Source organism: Solea senegalensis, linkage group LG1 (genome assembly GCF_019176455.1).
Source record: "Solea senegalensis isolate Sse05_10M linkage group LG1, IFAPA_SoseM_1, whole genome shotgun sequence".
Classification (NCBI taxonomy): domain Eukaryota; kingdom Metazoa; phylum Chordata; class Actinopteri; order Pleuronectiformes; family Soleidae; genus Solea; species Solea senegalensis.
Window position 1 is genome coordinate 37,096,740 of NC_058021.1, and position 19,025 is coordinate 37,115,764.

Here is a 19,025-nt window from a genome sequence, read left to right on the forward strand (position 1 = left end):
GTGTTTTACGTTAATTTTGTTAAGAGTGCTTTCTGTTTTCTCTTTTCTTCGCTCGCATGTTGACAAACGTCTTTTTCCTCTTTGTTTTCATGACGGTAAAAAGGGTGTTTGATCAATGTTGAAGATGGATGGACCAATATAAAACTTTATGCAAATGTGAACGATGAAATAACGCTTGTTCGGTGTTTGAAATGTTCTGCTTTTTTTTTTGTTTAAAAACATTTTGGTAATGAAATTGCTCTTTTTTTTTCTTTTTTTAAACGTAACTTTTAAAGTTTCCTTCATTATGAAGACGTGACTGAACTGAGGAAAAGTTTTTTTTCTAAGATAAACCCACGTTAGTTTCTGTTAATGAGGAAAAAAAATTAGTTAATTCTCAAATTGTGGGCGGAGCAAACTACGCTTTTATTTCCTTCTATTTTAGAAAACTAGACGTATTTCGCGTTTCAGGTTCGTATATATTTGCTAACAATGCGGCCAAAAAAAATGAAACCAAGTCAGTACCGATAATTATGGCGATGCAGTTTTAAAGGTCCAGTGTGTAAGAAACAGTGACATCTAATGGTGAGACTGCAGATTGCGACAACGCATTTTATGTTTTTAAAAAAACTTTTCTTTTGTAAAGTTTAAGCTAACTGTTTTGTCAGACTGCAAGTTTTATTGTTTTTGTGTCAGGTTATGTGGGCAGAGCTGTTTTTTCTCCACTGAAAAAATGCGAAACATACAACAACACTGTACATATAACAACACTCTTTAAACCTACGATAATAATTTTAAAACTGATTAAAACGTACGTACGTATGTGTCGTATATTCAACTTCACACGCTGGACCTTTTTAAAATGTCAAGTTAAACAAATCGGAGTAAAAATGTTTGCGATTTGTACATGTAAAGGTCGCATTTTGTAGCAACGCAATTAGCGAATCACAATCACTGCAAACTGTAGTTGTTTTGAGGCTATTTGAAAGTAAAACGATGTAAACTGTTCACGTTATTAACGCGTTAAAGATTGGTCGTTAATATTTTGATGGTTATTAAACGTAGTGATTGATTTAAAATGAACTGAGAGCACATTTGTTTTTAGTTGAGCTGAAAATCACGAGTCTCTCGCTCGTCGTCTGTCGTTGAGCTTTGTTTGAGTGCATCACTTAAAAAATGTCTCATGTTAAGATTTTTTTCTAAATGTGTGTTTGCATGAGGTGCTGTGGGCGCCCCCTGCTGCTGAGACCCTGGTTCAAGCATTCATCTCACTGTGAGACACACTTTTATAACAGGACAGTGAAGTTTGTAAATCACTCACTCTCTCACACACCAAAGTCCAAAGAGAAAATCAGTGATTTTAACATCGCACACACACAGGAGTTGTTGATCCGCTGCTGCCTCCATCACTAAGTTCAAACGTGTTGATGAGTTTATTTCGTCATGTGAAATCCTTGGTTCAGATGTACTGCAGTGACACAAAGTGACCACACGAGGCAGCAGTAGACCAGCAGCTCCTGGACTTTGATGTGGGAGAGGGTCTTTCATTCATGAGTTAAAATCCATGCCATGTTTTTATCAGCAGGGGGAGCTCACGGCCACAAATATAGCCCCTTTTTTCTTGTTTTTTCTTGTTTTTTCCATCATTATTGCACTACGTGTAAATAAAGCGTCCATCACATTTCTCATGTACATAGTAAATGAAATTCACCAAACCTTCGCTTTCTTCGGGATGACTGTTAGTTCTTGTTTTGTACAATGTACAACCTTTTATGGTGAAAAAAAAGCAAAGTTGCTTTTGTTACCACGACCTTTTGACCTTTGTGTCATGTTCAGCATGGATCTCCTCCAGTTTTCTCTTTTAATTTTTGATTTTCATGAAACACCGCACTGCACCTTTAATGTACCTGATTAATTCAACATGTTGATTTTTTTTAAACGTGATGTTTTAGAACCAACCAATAAATGCATGACAGGTTTGTTGTGACCTGTGACCTGTGACCTCTGCTGCTTCTTCACTGCTTTTATATTTGTCCATCCAGACACAAAGGCTTTTTTTCACACTTTTTCTGTTTTTTTACCTGCATGAGTGAATCTGTGGCTCCTCCTCTTCTGTCTTCTTCTTCCGATGTAAACAAGGACGTATTTTCACTCCCTCACATCGATGCAAGAAGACAAAGCCGCTTTTTTATTTTTCTATTTTTCACACTTTTATTCGTCTGTGACTTTGAGTTAAAACTGTTTTTGCTTGTTTCAAGTGAAACTTAATTCATGTTTTTGTCTTCTGTTCTGTCCACATGTAAAATATTAATCGTGGCTTTTTTTTAAAAAAAACCCAATGCTTTAGCTAGCAATATGTATATAATATATTATATGTGCTAACATGGAGGAAATAAATGTATCAACCATTCACTGTGTTTTCTTTCTTATGTTTTCCACAGAAACTACAGGTCATAGTATCGTGAGACTTTCAAAGTCATAGTATCGTGAGACTTTCAAAGTCATAGTATCGTGAGACTTTCAAAGTCATAGTATCGTGAGACTTTCAAAGTCATAGTATCGTGAGACTTTTAGTCATAGCATCGTGAGACTTTTTTCAAAGTCATAGTATCATCATACTTTTTTATAGTCATAGTATCATCAGACTTTTTTAAAGTCATAATATCGTGAGACTTTTTAAAAGTCATACTATCATCAGACTTTAAAAGTCATAGTATTGTGAGACTAAGACAACGACAAAAAAAAAACCCAAAAACTTATACATCGCACTTATGACTAGCACTTCATAGTTTGGTTTACTTGAAGCTCTTACTTCTAGCTCTTATTTGTACCCAAATGTTTAAATGCACTTATTGTAAGTCGCTTTGGATAAAAGCGTCTGCTAAATGACATGTAATGTAATGTAATGTGAGACTTTTATAGTCATAGTAGGAGACTTAAAGTCATAGTATCATCAGAATTTTTAAAAGTCATAGTATCATGAGACTTTTTAAAAGTCATAGTATGATGAGACTTTTTAAAGTCATAGTATGAGGCTTTTAAAGTCATAATATTGTGAGACTTTTTTAAAGTCATAGTATCATAAGACTTTTTAAAGTCATATTATGAGACTTTAAGTCATAGTATGAGGCTTTTAAAGTTATAGTATCATGATACTTTTTTAAAGTCATAATATTGTGAGACTTAAAGTCATAGTATCATGAGACTTTTTAAAGTCATAGTATGAGACTTTTAAAGTCATAGTATCATGAGACTTTTTTAAAGTCATAATATTGTGAGACTTTTAAAGTCATAGTATTGAGACTTTTTATAGTCATAGTATCATGAGAGTTTTTTTTAAAGTCATAGTATCATCAGACTTTCAGGCAAGACGACATACTTATGAAAAAGCTCTTATCGTTTAAATGATTCAAATCCACACAACATGCTAATTTTCCATCTGAATCAAATGATGTGCATAAACGACAGGAGGATGAGATTTTGTGTGGAGGATAAATCTATAATTTATTTACTCTGTTCAGAGTCACATGAAATGCTGCTCTTCACACACATGTCACTGTGTTCTTATCATTTAGAGAGAAACAACAGTCATGTCCATTAAAAAGCAGCACGGGAAGGAAGTTAAAGCAGAAGCAGAATAAGGTACGTGTTTAAATGTCCTTAAAAATGTTGTTTTCATACATAGTGCTTTATTGACTTATTATAGAAAAAGAGGTTTCATAAAAAGTAATTCTGTACAACCACTCACTCTCCCACATCAAACCTCATAGAAAAATCAGTGATTTGAGCTGCGGGTCCTCTGCTGCCTTGTGTGGTCATAGAAAATGTTCATATTTCTGCACTTGCTGAAAAGTGTTTATCACTAATGCTATATTTCATTAGTTTATATTTCTAACCAAACTATATGAATGAAAGACAGAATGTATATGTGAATGAAATGGCCTTTAATGTTTAAATCACGAGTACATGTGTAATTATTTTCTATTGTTATGCAGTTTTTTGTTTGTGTTGTTGTTGATTGTTATGACGTCACAGGATGACCCTGAGCATTAACTTCCTGGAACTCCGTTTACGGTCACATCGCTCTCCGCTCGTATGCATCCGCGCTGTAAACGAGTTCTCACGTTAAACGCGTTTAATACGTTTCTTTGTCAAGAAAACATTAAATCTACTCTGAAATCTACTAACGTGCGTACGTTGTTTGGGTTTTTCCCGCTGTTACTCGCTCGCTCACGTGTCGTTTCGATTCACAAGGTAGTCACGTTTGGCGCGAAAACGGCGGATGACGACAGGGACGGCGGAGTGTAACGTGTCGGCGGAGGATGTTGAATGACAGCTGAGAGCGAACATGGTGACTGTGACACTGCTCACGTATCGACCGTTGATCAGATGAGGACGGTTTTATTGATCACAGTTTGAAGTTTAAGCTTCACTCGCGTGGAGTTTCTTCACTTGTACTGCAGATAAAACGGTGAGTGAGTCACCGGCGGTTCGCACTCGTTCGGCCCCTCCAGCGTCACTTTATGACACTTTTCTCATGCAAAATAATCCTCATCCTGACTTATAATGTATGCCGAATTTAACGCCGAGGTTTGTAGGTGCGCGGTCACTATGAAGACTTATATCACCTTCTCTGAAACTAATGTTATCGTGGAGTTAATGCAGATGTTTTGTAATAGGAGGCTGGTGTACAAAACACCCACTTGTTAATAAGTGGACAAGCTCCTGGTGTTTTAATCAAACTGTGTTTAAAAAGTATTTTTTAATGACGTGCAATGTTTTATCAAACTTACTTACTGATTTTTAAAGCGATAGTTCACGTCTTTATCTCACTGTGAGACAGACCACTCACTCTCCCCCACCAAAGTCCACAGAGAAAATCAGTGATTTTAGCTGCGGGGACACAGGAGCTGCTGGTCCTCTGCTGCCTCATGTGGTCACTTTGTGTCACTGATGTCAATTGGACTGAATTTTTGAAAGCCGAATTTTACTAAATAAGACATTATTTAGTGATGGAGGCAGCAGTGGATCAATGACAGTGGCTCCTGTCTGTGTGTGTGTGTGACGTTAAAATCACTGATTTTCTCTATGGACTTTGGTGTGGGAGAGTGAGTGTGTATATGTGTGTAGGAGAGTGAGTGGTTTACAAAAGTGTGTCTCACAGTGAGATAAAGACGTGAACACGTTCTTAAGATCAGTCTTTTATTAATGTGGCTAAAATAATTGTTTTCTGTTAAGTTGGTGTGGACGGTGTCACATGACCATTCAAAAACACCTGAACTAACCCTTTATTATTTCTCTTTAAAATCTATTCATTCAAGAATTGTCACTGTGTGTGTGTGTGTGTGTTGGGGTCACTTTGATGTCCTTTGATGTCTTTGGTAGTTTCATGGTTTAATGGCGTTTGATGTAAATGTGACATCACAGCAGATCACAGGCGTGGGATCGTCTGTCTGTCTGTTGACAGTCTGTGTTTTAATCCTCACACGCACACACAGTCATGTCAGCAGAGGACACAGGAGACGAGGTGCTCTGACGCTCCACATGCAGGATTTCAGCAGCTGTGAGATCATCAAACTAAAGCTCATGTTGTTCCTCCACAGGCAGCCATGATGCCACCGGCGTTAACCAGCACAAACTATGATTACGACTATGACACGGTGAGGCCGTACTTCTTCTTGGACGGCGAGGCGGACGACTTCTACCCTCCATGTCACCAGCTCCTCCCAGGTCCCGGCGAGGACATCTGGAAGAAGTTTGAGCTTCTGCAGACGCCTCCTCTGTCCCCCAGCCGCAGGCCGTCGCCATCTGACCCCCCACTGTCCGCTGCCAATCACCTGGAGGCGGTGTCCGACCTGCTGGACGAGGACTGTGGCCCGTCCACGTCCTTCCTCCAGTCCTTCGTCATCCAGGACTGCATGTGGAGCAGCAGCTTCGCCGCCGCCACCAAACTTGAGGAGGTGGTGTCGGAGTGGCTGGTGTCGCTGCGGTCACGCCGAGACTCCTCCTCCTCTGACGGGGTCACTGAGGGTCAGGTGGGTGGGTCTCAGGTGAGCACAGACATGACGGCAGCAGACTGCGTCGACCCATCTGTGGTGTTTACCTCCGAGCCGGACAGTGAATCAGGTGAAAAATTTAATATCAGGATAGAAATCAAATCCATTTTCCTTTGTGACTCATAAATAATGTGTGTGTGTTGTGTAAATGCAGTGTAAAATAAAACAGAATCTACTGTCTATGATTCTTATTCTAAAACCTTCTTTAAATGAAGGATTTTTATGTGCGTCACAAGCCATCACAGTGATTATAAATCTGCTCAAATCAAAGTGATTTAATATCATCAACATATATAATATTGAGTGTATTCAATATAATAAATGTGATGAGGAGCAGATATAATGTACATATGATAGGCTTTTATTTTGAAAGTCTGTCTTAACTGTGAGATAAAGACTCACACTATAACACATTTATTTGTCCTCAGAAGACAAAGAGGATGAAGACGTCGACGTGGTGACGGTGAACGGGCCAAAGGCGTCGAGGCCGGCAGACTCCGCCCCTCTGCTCCTGACTCGCCCTCACGTCGACATCCACCAGCACAACTACGCTGCCCAGCGGCCCACAGCACTGCCTGTCGTCAGACCGCTCGGGTCAGAGGTTGCCTGCAGGAGCCCACGGTCGGACAGCGAGGGTGGAGACGACAGACGCAGGACGCACAACGTGCTGGAGCGGCGGCGGCGCAGCGAGCTGAAGACGAGCTTCTCCACTCTGAGGGACCTGATCCCGGTGCTGGCCAATCAGGACAAAGCAGCCAGAGTCGCGATCCTGAAGGAGGCGACGGAATTTATTGCAAAGATCCGAGGGGAGGAGTGTCGACTGCGGACGATGAAGGACAAGCTGAGGAAGACGAGTAGGGAGCTGCGACGAAGGCTGCGGCGGCTCCAAGCTTCACGTTAGCTCCACGTTAGCTTTACGAAGAAGTCACGGGACAATATTTAAAAAATCTCAGATGATCGGGATTATCTGACCAAAATAAGCAACAATGTTATTGTTTTCAAACGTCACCAAACTCACTGTGTCACTTTATGTCACACTTGTATTTATTTATTTATTTGTTTGTTTGTTTATTTTATCTTCTGTGGGTTTGTATCTGTTTGTCCACAGACGCACAGAACGTGTTTGCAATTGCCAAAAAACATAACTGTGTCGTAAAATAGCTATTTACAGAAAAATCGCATTATTATTATTTTTTATCGCAGATGTTTTCGATGTGAAGTCTGAACGATTTTCAGTTATTTTGATCAACTTCTGAACAAATGTGACCTCGTTTCATCTCTTCATTTATTTATAATGATCAGATGTTCAACGACTTCGATTCTAATCCTTAAATGCACCACAAATAATGATTCAATGTAACGGCAATGCGGCGCCGCCTGCTGTGTGTTTGAGGATCTACACTAACCAGTGTTGCACTGTTTCTCTTTGTAATTCTGCACTTTTTTTATTTCATTTGTTTTTAAATGCGTTTTTGTACAAAACTCTGACGTTTGAGTAGAAAAGTAAATTTAATGCAGCAGAGATTTGACCCGTTTCTTCCTGTTAAACAATAAACAGCCTCCAGTTTAATATTTGTTTGTTTTTATCTCACTCTCCCACACCAAAGTCCATAGATATTAACATCACACTCACCACTAAGTTCAAAAGTGTTATTTTGTAGTGACACAACGTGACCACACGAGGCAGCAGAGGACCAACAGCTCCTGTGCCCCCGTGAGCTAAAATCACTGATTTTCTCTGTGAACTTTGGTGTGGGAGAGAGAGTGGTTTACAAATATCAGAAAAGAAGAAGCTAACACTTTTTAAATATGAGGCTACTGTTAGCATCACTTTAAAGAAGCTAAGACTATGGTTAAATGTGAGGCTACTGTTAGCATCATTTTGAAGAAGCTAACACTTAATGGTTAAATGTAAGGCCAATGTTAGCATCACTTTGAAGAAGTTAACACTTTTTAAATGTGAGGCTACTGTTAGCATCACTTTAAAGAAGCTAACAGTCAGTCAGTCAGTCATCATCTAACCGCTTTATCCTCCACCAGAGGGTCGCGGGGGGTGCTGTGCCAATCTCAGCTACATCGGGCGATAGGCGGGGTACACCCTGGACAGTTCGCCAGTCCATCGCAGGGCCACACACAGCTAGAGACAAACAACCATTCACTCTCACACTCATTCCTATGGTCAATTTAGAGTGTCCAATTCACCTAATCCCCACATTGCATGTTTTTGCAATGTTCCCGCACACACGGGGAGAACATGCAAACTCCATGCAGAAAGGCCCTTGTTCCAACCGGGGCTCGAACCCGGGTCTTCTCGCTGCAAGGCGAGAGTGCTAACCACTACACCACCGTGTGGTCTAGAAGAAGCTAACACTTAATGGTTAAATGTGAGGCTACTGTTAGCATCATTTTGAAGAAGCTAACACTTATTGGTTAAATGTAAGGCTACTGTTAGCATCACTTTGAAGAAGTTAACACTTTTTAAATGTGAGGCTACTGTTAGCATCACTTTGAAGGTGCTAACACTAAATGTGAGGCTAATGTTAGCATCACTTTGAAGATGCTGACATATTTTATGGTTAAATGTGAGGCTTAACATTATTAGTTAAGTGTTTAACTAACAATGTAAAGACTTTTATTTTGGCAACACAAACGTTAATTAAAAATGTAAAGGCTTTTATTTTGGCGAAACAAACATTGGTTAAAAACACGCTCTAACAACACGCCCACGTGCGTTTCAAAGCTGAACTTAAAACTTTTGTTAAAGACACATGAAGATTTTCATCTCAACCAACTGTGCCAGTCTACGGAAGCCCAGAGAGCCAAGAAAAGAATAAAAAAAAGAGCGGGTCATTTTTATTATTCATTACTTTCAGTCATTATTCATAAACACGTTTGTCACTGTGGCTGAAAAATTTCTAAAGAAGTGAGGTTATGTGAGACAAACATGATTTTAGCCACTAAAGTAATGACTTTTGCGTCAGTTTAAGTTTCGACGACATCTACATCACATGATCAGAAAACTGAAGTTTATAAAGCACTCACTCTCCCACACCAAAGCCCATAGAGAAAATCTTTCATTTTAGCTGCGGGGACACAGGAGCTGCTGGTCCTCTGCTGCCTTGTGTGGTCACGTTGTGTCACTGAGTTAAGTCTAAATGAAATATCAATCAAAGGTCTGAACAATCACATAAATGTAAAGAAAATGTTTATTCACAATAACAGTAAAACTACAAGACACAAATGTGGTTTTGAAATCAGGAACCATGAAGACCGAGGACCATGAACAATGAGGACCATGAAGACCGAGGACCATGAACACTGAGGACCATGAAGACCGAGGACCATGAAGACTTTGGACCATGAAAACTGAGGACCATGAACACTGAGGACCATGAACACTGAGGACCATGAAGACTGAGGACCATGAACACAGTTAGTTTGGCTGCAGCATATTCCGAATTTGCTTGGAGGTAGTCTCATCGTTCAGATGTTTGGTCGTGTACCTGCAGGGGGCGAAGCAACAACACAGTTAGTGGTTTTTTTTATCTTTAATATTTAATATCAGATATTAGAGTGATTTTGTGTGTGATGTCGACAAACCTGAGAGCGTTGAGTAAACCTTCCACACTGCTGGGAGACTGCTCCTTTAACACTCTGATACAGCCTTTCATCTACACATACACACACACACACACACACACACACAGAGACACACGTGCACAGAGAGAGAGACACACACACACAAATTCACAGAGAGAGAGAGAGAGAGACACACACACACACACACACAGAGACACACATGCACAGAGAGACACACACACACACAGAGAGAGAGAGAGAGACACACACACACACAGAGAGACACACATGCACAGAGAGACACACACACACACCACACAGAGAGAGAGAGACACACACAGAGACACAGAGAGAGAGAGAGAGACACACACACATGCACAGAGACACACACACACACAGAGAGAGACACACACACACACAGAAATGTAATGTAACATAAATAAAATCTGTAGCTTATAATATATCTTAACATAACAGGAGCTTACAGCTTTACTGACCACTGAGTGAGTGAATGAGTGAGTGAGTGAGTGAGTGAGTGAGTGAATGAGTGAGTGAGTGAGTGAGTGTGTGACTGAGTGAGTGGCTGAGTGACTGAGTGAGTGAGAGGATGAACATACGTCTATGTTGGCAGTCTTAACGAAGGCTCCGGCTGGGTGAACGTGGTCGTACAGGATGATGACGCCGACCATCACACGGAGGCAAAACAACACGGTCTCATCACTGGTGAAACGACTGCGGTACTCCCTACACACACACACAGACAGACAGACACACACACATACACACAGACAGACAGACACAAACACAGACAGACACACACACACACATACAAACACAGACAGACAGACATATACAGACAGATACACACACACAAAGACACACAGACAGACTTACACACAGACAGACACACAGAGACAAGCATAGGTTCAGGTTCGTGTTGCATTCAGGGTCGTGTTGGGTTCTGGGTCACTATGCGTTCAAGCATAGTGACCCAGGGTTGTGTTGTTCAGGGTTGCATTGTGTGCAGGGTCGCGTTGCGTTCAGGTTCATGTTGTGTTATGTTCAGGGTCTTGTTGCGTTGTGTTCAGGGTTGTGTTGTGTTCAGGGTCATGTTGTGTTGTGTTCAGGCTCGTATTGCGTTGTATTCAGGGTCGTGTTGCGTTGTGTTCAGGGTAGTGTTGCGTTCAGGGTCAAGTTGCGTTCAGGCTCGTGTTCAGGACTCACGGTGTTTCCAGCATCACTTTACAAACACTGGCCATCGTACTGAGACAGTCTGTCGTGTTTTCAACGGGGACGTCTGGATTCTGCAGGACAAGCACAGACAGGTGTGAAGGCGCCCCCTGCTGTGTTTGTATTGTGACATGATCATATCAATCACAAACAAGGTAAAAACATGAATGAATGACTGATTGACTGATTGACCTCTGAGACAAACTTTGACGTGGCGTCGCTGAGCGTCTTCAGCATCGGCGTAGAGCTGGCGTAAAACAGAGACATACGATTGGCCAACTCATTGTTGACCTCGCTCCCCGCATCAGCCTGAAAAAGCAACAGGTCGTCATGGAAACTGTAGAAGAAGGTCACTGAGTTCAAGTGTATTTTGGGGGTGAGAGTGGACTTTTCCAACAGAAAACTGAAGTTTGTAAACCACTCACTCTCCCACACCAAAGTCCATAGAGAAAATCAGGGATTTTAACATCACACACACAGGAGTTGTTGATCCACCGCTGCCTCCATCACTAAGTTCTAATGTCTGATTTTAGTGACTTCGGCATCCTTTATTCTTTATTCAGATTGACCTCAGTGACTCAAAGTGACCACAAGAGGCAGCAGAGGACCAGCAGCTCCTGTGTCCCTGCAGCTAAAATCACTGATTTTCTCTGTGAGGTTTGGTGTGGGAGAGTGAGTGGTTTACAAACTTCAGTTTGTGTGTGCATGTGTGTGCGACTGTGTGTGTGTGTGCGTCTGAGTGTGTCTGTGTGCGTGAGAGTGTATGTGTGTGTATGTGTCTGTGTGTGCGTGTGCATGTGTCTCTCACAGACAGGTTGTTGATCCTCATGCGGCTGATGGTTCGTCGATAGTAGCTGAAGTCGTTCTGAATCGCAGGGTTGGTCATCTGAAACAGAGAGGAGCAGCAGTGCATGCTGGGAAGAGGCAGAAGTGAAGTAGGATGGTGTTCAGTGTGTGTGTGTGTGATGGCTGACCTTGAGTTCATCAAAACGCAGTGTGAAATGCAGAATGTGAGCGAACTGACGAGCAAGAGCCTGTTTGTTCTCCAGGTGCTGAGTGGGAGTGGACGTGGAGCTAGTGAGGACGTCCAGGAGACACCGCAGACTGGACTCTGAGGACAGGGGGACAGGGGGACAGGTACTGTTAATGATCCTATATCATACAGTACATGAATGATGGCTGAGATCCATTTAGCTTCTTCAATCTTTTTTCACACTGAGGCCTCTTCATCACGGAAACACAACTTCAACTGTACCATCTTTGTCTTTCATCTTCTTTCAAGTTGTTTTAACTAGTTTGTATCCAGTTTAAAGTTGTTTTGACTATTTTTATCAAGTTTTAAGCTGTTTTAAGTAGTTTGTATCCAGTTTAAATTTGTTTTAACTAGTTTGTATCCAGTTTAAAGTTGTTTTACGTAGTTTGTATCCAGTTTAAAGTTGTTTTAACTAGCTTGTATCCATTTTAAACCTGTTTTAACTAGTTTGTATCCATTTTAAAGCTGTTGTAACTAGTTTGTAGCCAGTTTTAAGCTGTTTAAACTAGTTTGTATCCAGTTTTAAGCTGTTTAAACTAGTTTGTATCCAGTTTAAAGTTGTTTTAACTAGTTTGTATCCAGTTTAAATCAGTTTTAACTAGTTTGTATCAAGTTTTAAGTTGTTTGAACTAGTTTGTATCCAGTTCTAAGCTGTTTTAACTAGTTTGTATCAAGTTTAATTCTGTTTTAACTAGTTTGTATCCAGTTTAAAGCTGTTTTAACTAGTTTGTATCAAGTTTAATTCTGTTTTAACTAGTTTGTATCCAGTTTAAAGCTCACCGAGCTTCTGAGAAAACTCATAGAAGGTTTTGAGTTTAGCGACCAGAGGGACGACAGCTGCCCAGGCTTTCTCCTGCACACCCTCCACACTAGGACTCTGGATGGCCTGAACACACACACACACACACACACAGACACACACACACACACGTGTCAGTTCTGGTCTTGTCAGATGTCACATGACTCATCACAGCTCCGCCCCCTCTCTGTTACCCGTCGTATCTCCTCTCCTGCTCCTCTGTACGCCTGCAGGTCCTCCAGAATGACCTGAGCCTCTGTCAGCACCTGGTTCACCTTCTCCCACTCCACCATCTCTGACTGTGAGGGCTGAGCGTCTGAAAAGAAGGGAGGTCAGAGGTCAATGGCACGCCCTCAGACTGTGTGTGCGTGTGTGTGTGTCTTACTCTCAAAGTCCAGGAAGAAGTTTCCTCCGTTGTTGTCGATGTCTCTGGTCAGCACTTTGATCAGGTTACCCATTCTGCTGCTGTCACACACACACACACAGAGGTTAAAATACTTCATTGTGATGTTAATAAAGGGACAGCTCAGATTTTTTAAGTGTGGTTGTATGTAAGTATGTAAAGCACTCACTCTCACACCAAACCTCATAGAGAAAATCAGTATTTTAGCTGGAGGGGACAGTGGAGCTGCTGGTTTACTGCTGCCTCGTGTGGTCACTTTGTGTCACTGAGGTGACAAAGTAAGACATTAGAACTTATTGATGGAGTCAGCAGTGGATCAACAACTCCTGTGTGTGTGATATTAAAATCACTGATTTTCTCGATGGGGTTTGGTGTCTAACAGGGAGATAAATACGTGAAAACTAAACTAGTGTTTAACCAAGTAGTGGTTAACTAGTTTTTAACCAGTTTAAAGCCATGTTTAACTAGTTTTTAACCAGTTAGCTTTTCACTAGTTTAAAGCCATGTATAACTAGTTTTTAACCAGTTTAAAGCCGTGTTTAACTGGTTTTTAACCAGTTAGCTTTTCACTAGTTTAAAGCCGTGTTTAACTAATTTTTAACCAGTTTAAAGCTGTGTTTCAGACTGAGAAGGCGTCTTGTTGACGGTGGTGAAAAAGAGGAAGTGATGAAGCGCTGAAAGTTTGGGCTAAATTTAAAGACAGGAAGTAGAAGCAGACAAGTTCTGTTAGAAACGGCTCACACTTGTTGTGTATTTAGTTGTGTTGTGTGTTTAATTGTGTAACTCAGCAGCAGACAGCACAGCTTTCTTCTGCTCATGGATAAATTGTGGCTACTCCCTGTTGCTACTAATGAAAGATTACAAAAGTGTATTTTATTTAAATTAAAGTTAACTTGTATCAACTTTTTGTTTGATAAAAATAATAAAAAATCCCTGTAACACTTTCCAGTCCAGCTGGTGGCGCTGTCTTCGTCTGATCTAAAGATGTTCTTTATGTTGTTCTTCATGTTGTTGGTGTTCATGTTCTTCATGTTGTTGGTGTCCTTCATGTTATTGGTGTTCTTCATGTTCTTCATATTGTTGTTCTTCATGTTGTTGGTGTTCTTCATGTTATTGGTGTTCTTCATGTTGTTGGTGTTCTTCATGTTCTTCATATTGTTGGTGTTCATGTGGGATGTTCTATGAATAAGTATAAATATATATAAAAACAAATATGAATATAAATGAGTGCTATAAATACAAATATATTGCACAGATATATACAGATATGGTGAAGTGAATACGCTATATTAATAGACATATTAATATAATAGATTATGGACATATTTTACAGATTGATAGCTTATTGAGGTGGTATGAACATTCTACTTAATAAATAAATAACAAGAGAAGACATTCTGCGGTGGGCAGAATTCAAGGGGTTAACTGGTGTGTGGTGTGAGGTGTTGTGCAGGGGGGTCAGTGGGGGGCAGAGATCGGAAGGGAGACAGAGTATAGAGATTGGGGGGCAGAGTTGAGAAGGCAGACAGCTCTGGGGAAAAAGCTGTTCTTCAGTCTGCTGGTTCTAGTCCGGAGGCTTCTGAGGCATCTGCCGGAGGGCAAGGGGATAAACAGTCTATGGGCAGGGTGAGAGGAGTCTTTGAGGATGCTGTGAGCGCGACGCAGACAGCGTTTCCTCTGAACATCCTCAATGGCAGGAAGTGGAGTCTTTGTAATGCGCTGTGCGGTTTTGACCACCCTCTGTAGTGCATTACGGTCCGTGATGGAGCAGTTTCCGTACCAGACTGTAACACAGTTTGTCAGGATGCTCTCGATCACACAGTGGTAAAAGTTCCTCAGAACGTCTGAGGACAGGTGGTAACGCTTCAGGATCCTCAGAAAAAAGAGGCTTTGATGAGCCTTCTTGACCAGACTGGAGGTGTTGGTGTACCAGGAGAGATCCTCTGTGATATGGGTCCCCAGGAACACGTTCAACAGCCATCCTGTTGATGTGAATGGGGTTTCTTCTTTTTCTCCTGAAGTCCACAATGAGCTCCTTTGTTTTGCTGGTGTTAAGGAGCAGGCTATCAGTGCACCAAGTGGCCAGATGTTTCACTTCCTCCCTGTAGGCTGTCTCATCAGTGTTACTGATGAGGCCAATCACGGTTGACGATGGTGTTGGATCCATGTACAGGCCTGCAGTCATGGGTGAAGAGGGAGGAGAGGAATGGGCTCAGCACACAGCCCTGTGGTACACCTATGTTGTGTGTGATGGTGCTGGAGCAAGAGTGTCCTGACCTAACAAACTGAGGTCTGTTGGTCAGAAAGTCCGTAATCCAGTGGCGGAGGGAGGTGTTGAAGCCCAGGGGGGTATTCCATCAACGTAGCTAAGAATTGCCAGACTTAGGTGTAAGCTTGAAGCTTGACTAAGCTCCACCTCCCAATCTAGCTCCAAGCCGTTCCATCAAGTGAAATCAGCTGGCTCCACCTGACGCTTAGTCAAGCCTCAACTTGTGCACGCCCACAGGGAAAATAAAAAGCCCATTCTAGTCGAGCACGGAAACTGTGAAAAATGCCGAAAAGCAAGGGAAACAAGCGTGCAGAGATGTTCTCGGTAGCGGCGCAAACCCTCCTCATGGAGGTATATGAGGATTACAGCCACATAATCCGAAAGAAGGGCAATACCGCGGCAATCAATAAAGCGAGGGATGTGGCGTGGCAGAATATTGCCGACAGGCTGAATGCGAAAGTGACAAAGAAAATGAAGTATTTCAGCATCATCATGTTATATAAATCCTCCATCAAAGGAACAAAATATATGTAGACAATAATCTACCAATTGATTTCTTGATGGTTTTTGTTTTAAACTAATCAATTATGTGGACCTATTAATGCAACCAAATCCCTAAAATTAAAAGGAAAAGACAGCCCTAATAAGTAACATTCATATGAACATAATTAAAATAGCATTATTGTTTCACTGCAATTTATGTGAAATTCTCCATATTTTATCGTTTGGCAGCCCTAGTAGTAATGTTAGAAAGTAATATTCATCACATTTATCAACTGATTGTTATACAAATCGATGGGATAGCTTTAATTTATTTCCTGCATGGCCAATTGTATAGAATTGATATCATTTTCATTTAAGCCTGTCATTTTTACATGCTGTATTTGTGCTACTTCTGTATTTTGTCCCAGATGCTATATGTTAACTTGTTGTATTTTCATCTTATTTTATGTAAAGCACTTTGAATCACCTTGTGCTAAAATGTACTATATAAAGTTGCCTTGAGTACATTTTTGATAATAATAGGCTACATTTAATCAAAGTATTTTACATGACTCATCACATTTATCATACAATTGATGGTAGATTATTACATGAAGAAATGCAATGTTGGTTATCATTCTATAGGAAATAATCATATGACAGATCTATTGATTGTAAAAAAGTTATTATTTATCTAGAATCATTTTAGCAAATCAAGCAATTCAATGGAGACGAGGACCCCTATTACAGTAAGTGAATGCAGGTGACAGCAAATCAATCATCTATCTCCTATCAATCGGAGGCCCTAACCCTTGTTACATCAAAAGAATGATGATCTCTTTAAATTTCTTTTTATTATATTTTTTTGCTAATTAGTTTAATTTTGTATTTATTTGTGTCTTATTTTTTAATATATTTTATTTTGGTGATAATGTTCTTTAATGTACTTAATATTATATAATATATAATTATTAGTATAAATAATTTCTTGAATACATTTTATTATATAGTTTATGTTTTACATATTATTTTATCATTCCATGAAAGTGTGTGTGTCTCTGTTTCTGTCTATTGGCCATTCTTTGATCATAGATGGTGCTAAGCTTCACTTTTAGCCTGCTACAGACCAGGTTTGCCCAGCAGTATAAGTTACCATGGTTACTTGGCTAGCATTCACATTAGCCACCTTGGTGGAACAGGGTTGAGGCTCAGATTGATGGATCGGAAACCTGAGCCACAGTTATGGCTTAGCCATGGTTGAGGCTTAGCCAGAGTCATAGTTTCCATGGTTACTGAGTTGGGGCTAATCTCAGCCTCTTTGATGGAACCGAACTCTCACTCATATTAGCCAGACTTGGCCATTTAAGCTTGGCTTTGCCTTTAGCCCGCTTGATGGAATACCCCCCAGGTCTCCAAGTTTGGTGTTTAACTTGTAGGGGATGACAGTGTTGAAAGCTGAACTGAAATCAATAAACAGAATTCTTGTGTAGGTGTTATTGTTGTCCAGATGTGTGAGCACAGGGTGCAGCATGGTGGAGACTGCATCTTCTGTGCTCCTATTGCTGCGGTAGGCAAACTGGTAAGGGTCCAGTGTGGTCTCCCTGTTGTCTCTATCGAAACGAGCATAAAAGTGATTTAGCTCGTTCAGGAAGGAGACATCTGTTGTTATTGGGGTGGAGTTGCTGGGTTTGTAGTCACTGATGGCCTGGATGCCCTGCCACATGCATCTGGGGTCGGAGTTGGAGAAGTGTTCCTCTACCATGTGCTTGTAGCAGTGCTTGGCCTTGATGATGCCCTTCCTCAGATTTGCCCTGGATGTGCTGTAGGCCTGTGCGTCACCTGATCTGAAGGCGATGTTGCATGCTTTCAGCAGGAGCCGCACCTCCTTGTTCAGCCATGGCTTCTGGTTTGGTTTTTCCATGTTGTAAGATCTTGTTTGTGTTGTTCTTCATGTTGTTGGTGTTCATGTTGTTCTTCATATTACATTACATTACATTACATTACATTACATTACATTACATTACATGTCATGTCATTTAGCAGACACTTTTATCCAAAGCGACTTACAAAAGTGCATTTAAACATTTGGGTACAAATAAGAGCTAGAAGTAAGTAAGAACTTCAAGTAGATCAAACTATGAAGTGCTAGTCATAAGTGCGATGTACAAGTTTGTTTTTTTTGTTGTTGTCTTAGTCGAGGTAGATTCGGAAGAAATGTGTTTTTAGTCAGCGGCGGAAGATGTGGAGGCTTTCAGCTGTCCGGATGTCGATGGGGAGATTGTTCCACCATTTGGGAGCGAGGACAGTGAACAGTCTCGAGTTCTTCGTGTGCCTCTGCGATCCTCTCAGTGAGGGGGCAGCGAGCCGGTTTGTCGATGCAGAGCGGAGTGGGCGGGCTGGGGTGTAGGTTTTGTGTTCATGTTCTTCATGTTGTCCTTCATGTTCTTCGTGTTATTCATGTTGTTGTTCATGTTGTTGCCGTTGTTCACACACTCATGCATGCACACACACACTCACACTTTGTGAATATTAGCTTCTTATCGTTACTTTTTTGGAAACCATAGCAACCATAATCTACAATGTTTTGAATTTGGATTGCAGTGACTGAGACAAGGAAGGTCGCTGTTGTACATTTATCTCCTTTAATTACAGTTATTACTCACTTATTTCACAGTATCGATCATGTATTGATCATGTACTCTGATAATGTTGATCATGTATTGATCATGTACTGATCGTGTACTCATCATGTTTTGATCATGTACTCTGATCATGTATTGATCATGTACTCTGATCATATATTGATCATTTACTCATCATATATTGATCATGTATTGATCATTTACTCATCATGTATTGATAGAATCATGTAACATGTGAGCTTCACGTTCTCAAACACAAGTGACTTCACTTCAGTGTGAGGATGAAAAACTGTGCATGACCTGTCATGTCTGATCTGAGACCAGGATCCACCCACCCACACACACACACACACACAAACACACACCTGACCCCCCCGCTCCCACCCCTCTCTGCCCCTCCTCACCTTCTCTGATCACTGATCGATTTCCGCGGATCGATTCCGCTGAGTGTCCTCGCGGCTGTGTGTCCGCGGTAGCTCCAGGTGTCTCCCCGGAGGTTCCGCCTCCGCTGCGTGCGTGTGTGAGTGTGAGTGTGAACCCGGAAACCTGCCG

The 19,025-nt window shown here is 41.1% G+C and overlaps 2 protein-coding genes across 5 annotated transcripts; one reads left to right on the forward strand and one right to left on the reverse strand.

The window, feature by feature from the left end:
- The first annotated feature begins 3,214 nt into the window (after window positions 1-3,214).
- Window positions 3,215-7,605, forward strand: mycb (MYC proto-oncogene, bHLH transcription factor b). Of its 3 annotated transcripts, none has more exons than XM_044019711.1 (3): window positions 3,215-3,621; window positions 5,583-6,105; window positions 6,464-7,605. In XM_044019711.1, exons 2-3 carry the CDS (start codon window positions 5,589-5,591, stop codon window positions 6,934-6,936), a joined length of 990 nt encoding a protein of 329 aa, XP_043875646.1. In that variant the 5' UTR covers window positions 3,215-3,621; window positions 5,583-5,588; the 3' UTR covers window positions 6,937-7,605. The 3 variants fall into 3 exon arrangements, with proteins under 3 accessions (XP_043875646.1, XP_043875655.1, XP_043875638.1); XM_044019720.1 differs by lacking the exon at window positions 3,215-3,621 and adding an exon at window positions 4,249-4,450 and having other exon boundaries at window positions 6,467-7,605; XM_044019703.1 differs by lacking the exon at window positions 3,215-3,621 and adding an exon at window positions 4,253-4,450.
- A 1,618-nt stretch (window positions 7,606-9,223) lies between these two features.
- Window positions 9,224-19,025, reverse strand: fam49ba (family with sequence similarity 49 member Ba). Of its 2 annotated transcripts, none has more exons than XM_044018420.1 (11): window positions 18,878-19,025; window positions 13,062-13,141; window positions 12,871-12,992; window positions 12,658-12,763; window positions 11,819-11,955; window positions 11,653-11,730; window positions 11,037-11,153; window positions 10,839-10,918; window positions 10,232-10,358; window positions 9,636-9,706; window positions 9,224-9,538 (listed from the first exon to the last, which is right to left on the reverse strand). In XM_044018420.1, exons 2-11 carry the CDS (start codon window positions 13,132-13,134, stop codon window positions 9,469-9,471), a joined length of 981 nt encoding a protein of 326 aa, XP_043874355.1. In that variant the 5' UTR covers window positions 13,135-13,141; window positions 18,878-19,025; the 3' UTR covers window positions 9,224-9,468. The 2 variants fall into 2 exon arrangements, with proteins under 2 accessions (XP_043874355.1, XP_043867668.1); XM_044011733.1 differs by having other exon boundaries at window positions 13,062-13,138; window positions 18,878-18,936.

Bases quoted from the DNA above. Each gene is read 5' to 3' on its own strand.
- mycb (XM_044019711.1), top strand. From the start codon at position 5,589: ATGATGCCACCGGCGTTAACCAGCACAAACTATGATTACGACTATGAC. The intron at 6,106-6,463 runs GTGAAAAATTTA...ATTTGTCCTCAG, and splicing joins CGAGCCGGACAGTGAATCAG to AAGACAAAGAGGATGAAGAC.
- fam49ba (XM_044018420.1), bottom strand. From the start codon at position 13,134: ATGGGTAACCTGATCAAAGTGCTGACCAGAGACATCGACAACAACGGA. The intron at 10,919-11,036 runs GTCAATCAGTCA...CTTGTCCTGCAG, and splicing joins CGTCAAAGTTTGTCTCAGAG to AATCCAGACGTCCCCGTTGA. The intron at 9,539-9,635 runs GTTTGTCGACAT...CGCCCCCTGCAG, and splicing joins GGTTTACTCAACGCTCTCAG to GTACACGACCAAACATCTGA.